Here is a 9,777-nt window from a genome sequence, read left to right on the forward strand (position 1 = left end):
GTAATAAGATCAAGGAGGATGTGCTTTATCCCAGGGACAAAAGGATGTCTTCATAGGAATGTAGTTGACAAAACTTGTACAGGTTTTAAGAAGGAGAAACCACTTGGAGGATCCCCGGACACTTGTGTTTTAGCCTATTACTACCTGGAGAATGAACTGCTGGGAAAAGGCCCAGGCCAGGAAGGTGTAGGGAGCTACTTAGGTAATGTAAGAGGGATACAATTAAAGGCCTGCACTAGGGGAATAGAAGCCAGGATGAAAAACAGAAGGATGACTTGAGAACAAATTGGCAGAAAGATTTTTCATTTGTGCTCTTCCTGCAAAAAATGGAGCTTGAGTGTAGTGGATCTATTAAAGCGTTGAGTTGAGGTTTTGAGCAGAAGCAATTCACTTAAATTCATGACCGATGGCAGTTTCTCTTCAGCAATTTCTTTTCTTCTTTTTCCAGCTGAGGTCCACCTTTTACTGAACGGCCAAATATTAAAGCCCTTCAAAAATTAAAAAATAAAATTCTAAGCATTAGCTTAGACTATTACATGGCTACGACTTACAAGAGGAAAGGCCTATAGGGCAAGGAAGGCCAATGAAAGCACGCTAGATACACATTTAGCTGACGCTCTGAGGCACACTTTCTCCTCCTGAGAAAAGGAATAATTGTCTTACCCATCTCTTTTTAGACTAACGGTTCTGTATCTAGTAGTTATTGGAAAATTTAGGGAGACCCTGGGCTTTTGGAAGCAAAGAGCTCTAGGCTTACACCCTGGCTCTGTCACCTCCTCATTGTATGATTTGAAGCAAGTTTGTGTCTTTATCCTGTTGAGCCTTGGTTTCCTCATTTACCAAAGGAGAATCTTAGAAATTATCTTAGAAGACCTTTGTGATGATTAAAAATGTAACATACATAAGGTGTTCAGTAGAAGGCTTGGAATTTTTTTTTTAATTGTTGTGTTGACCATATTGATACGTTCTGCTAATTTGGGAATAATTCAAGATGAAAAAGGAAAACTTCAGGGATTATTAAAATTTCAAAAGTCCCTTGCTGCTTCCTGGAAGAAAAATATTTGCTTTTAGATAGTGGATCTTAGGTACCATGGAAACAAGGGTTGAAAAGACTTCAAGTAAACAGAAGTCAAGCAGCTGAGCCAGAGTTTTTCCTAAAGATGTAGCCACAAAATTTTGAGAAGATCCAAATTTTGAAGGCAGTACAGATATACATTACTAGGTTACCAAATGAAGGGCTTCTGAATACTGAACATTTCTAAATCATCTGATATATGCTACCTTCCACTTTTTGTTCATTATAAACGTACGAGAAATACAAAAGTGGTTTCAATTATGAAAAGGGAAAGAAAATGGTAATGAATGATCTCGAATGGATACATCTTGTTACGAGCAATGGTCCAGTCATGCTCAGTGAATATAAACCATCATGCTTTTATTTTGTAGTTTTCCATTGTAAAAGTCCCTTTGATGGAAATTTTATTAAATGTAATTGATCTTTCCTCCTTAGTTGTCAGGAAATGTATCTGATTGTCACAAAATATGCTCCCCAATATTACTGTGAGGCAGAGGTGTCTGTAAAAACAAGCTTGTTGGCAAGGATTTTCTCTGTTTTCTCATGTCATAACCAGTTTGATTTTTTTTTAAGTGCTAAGAAAACGTCTCTGATTTGCAGTGTGTTTCAAGACTACATGTAGTCTCCCATTTCTTAGAGCCTGGTTATAATACTATAGTGAGGCTCTATCCAGGGGAGAGTTGAGGACCAAAGGTTCAGGTCATCAAAACCCCACCAATTCCTCTATTTCAATTCCATTCACAATATTTCTGATCTCACAGGAAAGCAAAAAGCCCTAATATAAAATGTTTACAAATTTTCACCCAGTATTTGCCCACATTGGAGATTTATGACAGCAGGTAAAGAAATGCAATAAAGTAGAGTGTGGGCTTTTTTTCAGGTTTCATTATTTATTATGAAAATAATAGATTCATGGGACTGGAAAAAAAATCAAACAATCAAACTCTCTTTATCACCCCCAGATTCTAAGCTGTCAATGGCTTGTTGGATATTTCTCCAGAAAATTTCAATGCATATTAAAATATATATGCGTCCTCTTTCTTTATTCAATGGGCATATATCACATGCAACGTTCTGTACTTTGGTTTTCATGAAAATTTTTATCTGAAAGATTTTTCCACAGCTTCACATATGGAACAACCTTATTGTGTTAAAAATTGTCACAGTGTTTCACCCTAGGGATGAACAGTCCCCGATATGTTCTGATGTAATAATGGTGCAATGGACAACCTTGTATGCAATCTTTGTGCACATTTTTAATTTTATTTTCAGATAGTTCCTTGACTTATAATTACTCAGTGAAAGGTGTTTGGCTTTCAATATTGCTGTTATTTTCAAATTGACCTTTAAAAACATTGGACCAGTTTATACCACCAACAACAAAGTATGCCTTTAATTAACAGTGTATAGTAACAACTGCTTTGAGTCTGACAATACCTCCTCAGATGTTTAAATAAATAAATACATAAATAAATACCATTTGCATTTTTTTTCCTGTACCTTTGTGTTCAAACTCTACTCAATTTTCTATTAGATTGCTGGTCTTTTTCTTAAGTTGTTTAGGAGCTATTTCCATATTTGTTAAATCTGCTCTTTGGCAAATATATATCTAAAGATAACACAATTAGCTTTTTATCTGTTCCTTGGTTTTATCTATGGTTATTTTGCTCTGATACTCAATTTAATAATGATTTCTTGTAAGGCTTATGAATTCCATGCATTTTAAAAGGCTTTGCACATCAATGAAATCAACCAAACAAATAACTAACAATCCAGAAGAAAATCCAAAATTTTCTTCTAGTGATGATGGTGATGGGACCATGAGGATGTTAAGCCCCAATGGCTAGAATTTATTTTAGTCTTCCGAATGCGACAGAATTCAAGTTTACTTCATTTTTCTGTTTTCCAGCTGCCTACCTTGTCATCTCAGCCCATTCATTCAATAAACTCAATTTCTCATTGATTGAGAAACTGATCTTTATCACATTCTTTTGTTTTGTTTTGTTTTTGAGACAGAGTTTCACTTTATCACCCTCGGTAGAGTGTTGGTGGCATCATAGCTCAAGCAACTTCAAACTCTTCGGCTCAAGTGATCCTCTTACCTCAGCCCCCAGCATAGTTGAGACTATAAGTGCCCTCCACGATGCCTGGCTATTTTTAGAGACAGGGTCTTGCTCTTGTTCAGGCTGGTCTCCAACTCCGGAGCTTAAGCAATCCACTCTCTTAGGCCTCCTAGAGTGCTAGGATTACATGTGTGAGCCACCATGCCCAGCCCAGTCACATTCTAAAAAAGCCTTAGGTATTTGTGTATTTCTTGTTCTTTGTGTTAATCTATTAATCTCTGTGTTTTAACCTTTGCTAAGTCCAACTCTTTTAATTTCTTTAGCTTTAGAATATATTCATAAAGAAGTGAGCTTTCATCTGCATTCTACTACCATTTCAAAATTCTCCCAGTTATTTTCACAAATTATTTTTCATAATATGTTGGTAACATTATAGTTTCATTTATAAATATTGGACATTCAAAAATACTCAGCTTTTCTATGCAAGAATAATATGATGGCTTTCTATTTATTCAAGTCATGGTGTCTTTTTTGCCTGCATAGAATTTAAAATTTCTATTTCCAGAATCCTGTAAATTTCTTCTTATCTTTATACCTATGTATTTTCTTTTACATTGCTATCTAAGGGATAACTTCTACTGCGGTGTGAATTGGCTACCAATACACAGAAAATATGAGGGGTTAGACAAAATTTTCATCAGTTATAGTCTGTATTTTTTGTTTTTAAAATTTTTTTCAGATATGCAAAATCATTTCATTTGTCATAAATGATAATTTACTACTTCATCCTTTGCCTTGTCTAATAATACTGGCTAGTATGTTAGAATGATAACTAATGAAAACTGGTATCTGTGTGCACTTTCGTCTTTTTCATATACTATTTACCTACTTTTAGTTTGTCAACATTTAGCTGAATGCTGTCTTTTTTTGCCAAGTGTGTGACGAAAAGGAAAACAAAAAGCTGTACTGCATTTCATTCCATTCCTGAATCTTAGGAGTACTATGCAAATCTTTCCGTGGCTCTCATCTACCTCTCCTGAAGCTGAATGAAAACATGCCATATATTTTATTTAACTTTACTACATTAAAAGGTAGTTTTCTTCATCAGTGTATGTAATATTAATCAATTTTGTATAGAAATACAGAAAATACATGGTTTGTAGAAAGGAAATCTGTGTGTATGTGTGTGGTTACCAACAAAACGTAGCATAGAGACGGCAGAAGGGCTCAATATCAGAGCAGTTTTGTTTTTATTCATGGTCTTTCCATACAGGCATTTTCATTAGTTTGGTAAAGACAAGCCTAATAGGTTGTAATATTCATTTGAGCTTTTGTGATTTCTTTCTTTTCCCTCTTATCATTAAAAGCTTATGGGTCTGAAATCTTTACAAAGAAATGAGCTGAAACAAATAAAACTCAATTCACTTGAGATTGCAAAGACATCTGATGGAGTTATTTTCTGAGTAATTACACCAAGAGGTGGGACAAGTCCCTGAAGTAAGCTACCCTAGAATTGGACACCAGTTATTTCTGCAGGCACAAGCTTGAATTCCTTGAGCATATTGATTCACAAATTGACAAGCAATTATGTAGAGTTGCTACTGATTTTCTAAGACCATTTTGTTATAAAATATATGTCCCATATACTTTTTTAAAAGTTGCCTTTTCTCAGTCCTCTCACTGTCTGTTCCTTTTCATTATGTCCCATCATATCAAGATGGTCTGGATATTAGGGACATTGACAGTAGATTGCTCCCAACTGCTAGTCTCTATTTGTCCCTGGTTAATCCAACAGTTGGGTATAGATGTGAATTACTTATAATGTTGGTTTTGAAAATGTACATCCATTTTATCACAGAGTGATATCTATGAAGAATAACAAAAGTATTTAAAGGCTTCAATTTTTGTCATGTTTATTGCTCTTCAGCTCAGACATGTCTAACAATGAAAGCTTCATACTTAAAAGATATGTCAATATTATATAATCATAGGTCTGGAAGGGAACTGAGAGTTTGAAGAGTTATTCTCCCTTCTAGAAACTAAAAACACTTAAACCACCATAGGAAGATATCTATCTATCTATCTTCCCAATTTAAAAAACTCTAGAAGATTTGATAACTATCTTAAGTTATCCATTGTGGAGTAAAAGATTGCTATCAAGAAAGTTCCCTTGATAGCTAACCCATACTTCCCAGGTCATTAGAATCTACTTCATCCTTTATATACCTCTAGTGTTTTATCTTTAAGGATGACATTTACAGGACTTTACAATAAAGCCAGGAATTTGATCATATCAGAGGCAAAGACATTGTGACCAAAATCCAACCAGAAAGCTACTGCACTTGTGGTTTCTCCTGTTCCTGGATCCTACACTACCATTGCTCTCAGTCGCCCCAATTCAGCTTTAGATAAGAGTTCAACAGTTAGGATTCATTTCTGGATGTAAATTAGGAATACAGGATGATTTGAATCTATAACATTTATAAATTCCTTTAAAAATATATGAAAGAAAGCAATGCCCCTAATAACATTAGACAGTGATGTACACAAGTTTGATTTATCCTAGTTGAATGTGTTCCCCAGATATCAGGATAATTGGATCTTACTATTACACAAGTACAATCCCAGGACATCTCTCGGGAGGGCATGCACATTATTTCAGTCTATTCATTCACATTATTTGTCTTCTTAAACATAAACTATGTTTTAACTTCTTGTAGTCCCATAGGAACCAAGTCAAGATTTACTCATTGCATTTTACTTTGCAATGCATGGAACAAGATCACCAAATCTTAACCAAACTGACTCAGAACTTTTTGCCAAAGGATAATAACTCTACTTTGAATTTCACAGATTGAAATGATAGTATGACAGTGGGGCCAAGTAGTCAGGAAGTGAGTCATGAACTGCAATCCCAATGTAACGGAAAACTCACCAGAGGTTTCGTCTACTCTCTCATCTACTACGTGGTCCTTCTGATGAACCCATTCACTATTGCACTTGAAGTAGATCTGAGTGGCAGGGCTGGCTTTACAATACAGGTTCACAGGCTTGTTCTTCACAATGTAAGCTTCTTCAGGCTCAATGAGGAAATGTGGCAGAGGCTCAGGTGGATCAGACGGAAATGTTTCTGGGAGTTCATGAAAAAAGTCATCATCTATGAAACAAGAATACAGTGAAAAATGGTCAAAACATTGTAACAACTTGCCTTTTACTTGGTACACATGTAAAAATAATGACTCGTAAATGAACTAATTAAGGGATGTGAATGCCTGCTATGTGCTGTGTGCCAGGCAAGTCAGTATGTTAGATCTACTGACCAGCTGCTCAGTTAAGGATCTGGATTATTACCATTTTTACACACAGCAGAAGTCATCATCAGAGAGGGTTGAATAAGTTGACACAAACACATCAGTAGTGAACAGAACTGAAACTGGGACCCAAGTTTGTCTCAATCAAAAACCGTGATCTTCCTAATGTATTAACTACACTTCCCACTTCACAGCATTACCCTCATTGCAAAGAGCTGACTAGGAATACTAGAAACACGAATTACGGATCTTTAAGTTCAGATTCAAACCAACTGTTATTTTCAAAAGATACCACTGTGTAAAATATTCATGCAGCCAAAAAGAATTTATCGAGCTCAGAATTATGGAAATATAGATGATAACATCAAGTCAGTCAACAGTAGGGCCGAGTAGAGAGCAGAGTCTATAAATGCTATTTAATCTTATTGTGAAATGATACCTCAAATACCATAGGCTATTACATCACTAGTAGCATATATTCTCCTTAGAATATTACTGATAGGTATCGTAAAGAGCAATAGTCTCATTTTTACAGACCTGAAAATTATCAAATATATTGTCCCCCTCCTGATGTTCCATTGCCTTGAATAAACAAAGCCTAAAAACTACTTGAGATGTTTGTAAACCTTGAGGCACATTTTTAACTTGGGTTCTACATGATCCCAAATTAAAAAAAAAAATCATAGACGTGCTCTTTAAAATAAAACCTACCATCATGTTTTATGAAAGTCAAGGTAAAAAGAGCCTTTCCCGTATACTGTTAGTAAGTTACACCTGGTAATTATGGAATATCCCTTCCTATGCAGGATAGAGGAAAACAAAACTATTATTAAGTCCCTAAATTAGTTTGCGCCCTAGGCTAACAGGCAAGGTTAAAACTCTGAGATGAAAAGCAAATATTTTTTTACAAGTTATTTTTAAAAATACATATATACATATTCTTTAGCAGATATAGGATGTGGTATTAGTAAAAGCTGGTAGCTCAGATGTCACCTTGGAACTCATTCCATTATTTATTCAATTGTTCTGTTTGGGGAGATAGACATTGGTGAAGTGGACATCTGTCACTGAGAAACCTGGCCTGGGACACTTTTTATCTAAGCCATGGGATAGTCAAAAGTAATGACAGCTGGTCTCTGCCTATCTTTTTTTCAGTACAAATTGACTTTACTTGCATCTTGCACAAAACTAGCTTTCAAAGCGGCTCTACCATTGTAAATGGCTGGCACTGAGGTGTAAGTGATGCTTCCTGTCGCTAGCTTTCTTTCTCACTTTACTACCTTAATTTGCTTTCTTTTGGCAGGGCATCATTTCTAGTTTTTCCATTGTTGAATATCAAGGACTCAAACTGTCAGCTTACGAAAGAATAACCTGTTTCCATCAATTTCTGTTCCTTTAGTCAATATGCAAGAACTCTCAAGACTGCTTAAATAAACATAGCTCAGAGAGGCAAAGGCATGAGGAACAGAACTATTGACAAATCCATCAGCATGAAACTCATGTCTTAAGGGCCTGACCCAATCTTTCTTTTTTCTAAAGCACTTACTGGTAGATGTGATGATGGACAGTGCTGATAATCAATAAAGCTCCACAAAATGTAAGACTTAAATTCTACAGGAGGTTAGCTGTTGTTTTCAATTATTACTATTCATGAAAGCAGATGGTCAACTGTATATGTATATTTTTACTATTAGTGTATGTTCATACACGTAAAAATGTGTATGCATTACAATAACTATATATTTGTTTAAATATGCAATATATGGGATCTGACAATTAGGTTTGTGAAATTGTCCTAGAAAAAACTGTTACATACTTCATGGCTGAATATCGCTATAGTCACCTTTGAGGGACTCCCCTTGGGGAATTAGGCCCCAACACCAGGGCCTCGTCCACCCCTCAAAGCAATTTTGGAATTCTTTTCTGGAATGGCCAGTAGAGCTGTCATCCTACGAGATGAGCAATTAAGTTTCTGACTCATCCTAGAAAAATGTTTCACTGCTGAACATCACTGCGGTCACCCTGAAGCGCTCCTCTGGGCCATCTGGTGACCATAGTAGTATTCAGCAATGAAGTATGTAGCACTTTTGCTAGGATGAGTTTGCAAACTTAATTGACCGCATATCAAAAGGCTTTCTTTCAGCCATTGTTTTAGGATAAAACTTGTTCCTTTAAAAGGAATGATGGCAGGGTATCAGATGATTGAATGTTATCTTACTTTTTTCAAAAATGTAGCAAAACCATTTTACATGCACATTCTACATAAAAACTTCACAGAAAGACTCTAAAAATTGATCATCCTGTCTTGTCAAAGTATGCATCTCTTCTGGTTATTTATTGCAGACTATTAAAAACACTAACAGAAGCTGAGCAAGTCGTGCATACATCTTCGAGTCAAAAGCCACTCGGTTAAGTGATTAAGGGACAACATAGGAATGATTTAGTAATACGGGAGACAACGTATGAGCAAACTAACTTTGTATTTGCTTAATTTTGAGTTTAAGAGAAGACGATCACAAAAAGTAAAGAGAAATAAACCTGTCTTGGTTTGCAGCTTCACAGTATTGACTTCCCAAGGTCTCTGTTACTACTCAAAATGCAACTCATTAAGGGTAATTTCTATCATTAGAAATGTTTTCTCCATGTGATAAATCCAGTGTTTCCTCTACATATCATTCTAGTTTCTGCAAGTTTCTTAGTCTAGAGAGATGCCTTAAGCATATTAGTTTATTAATATTTCATATAATATTGTCCGTGCCTTGGGTGAACATGCTTCTATACTCAATTCAGGTATTGGGAATGACATTAATAAAGAAAATTCATGACTCTAAATTATAGTGAGATATTTATGATAAAATGTAAAGGGGCTGATTCTCAATGTTCTCACAGGATATTGTGAAATCTTCGCCTTCCTCACTTACAACCAATGGCACAAATACCACACTCAACCCTGAAAGTTGATCCAGATAACGACTCCCTCACCATCAAGTTCATCATGCTAAGATAATGCTGATTCTGGATCTACACAAAAATAACGAGCATCTGAATGTATTATTTCCTGACATAGTGGTATTTTATAAATGTTCTTTAATGAAGTTTTATCAAAAACATTTTCTTAAGTTTTGAAAATCAAACAAGCAAGCTAATTCTCTTCAAGCATAATAATAGTTAAAAATAACTCCCAGCAAAGCAGGAGGAATCACGCTACCAGACCTCAGACTATACTATAAATCCATAGTGACCAAAACAGCATGGTACTGGCACAAAAATAGAGAGGTAGATGTATGGAACAGAATAGAGAGCCAACAGATGAAACCAACTACTTACC

At 35.5% G+C, this 9,777-nt stretch overlaps 1 protein-coding gene across 1 annotated transcript in view; it reads right to left on the reverse strand.

Moving 5' to 3' along the window:
* Nucleotides 1-9,777, reverse strand: part of UNC5C (unc-5 netrin receptor C) — a 393,520-nt gene that overhangs the window by 159,041 nt on the left and 224,702 nt on the right. Inside the window, 1 exon segment of the mRNA XM_012810558.2 lies at nt 6,074-6,295. Within this exon segment, the coding sequence (XP_012666012.1) occupies nt 6,074-6,295 (222 nt within the window).

The sequence above is a fragment of the Otolemur garnettii genome, unplaced genomic scaffold, assembly GCF_000181295.1.
Source record: "Otolemur garnettii isolate 467f Iridium unplaced genomic scaffold, OtoGar3 scaffold00137, whole genome shotgun sequence".
Taxonomy (NCBI): Eukaryota; Metazoa; Chordata; class Mammalia; order Primates; family Galagidae; genus Otolemur; species Otolemur garnettii.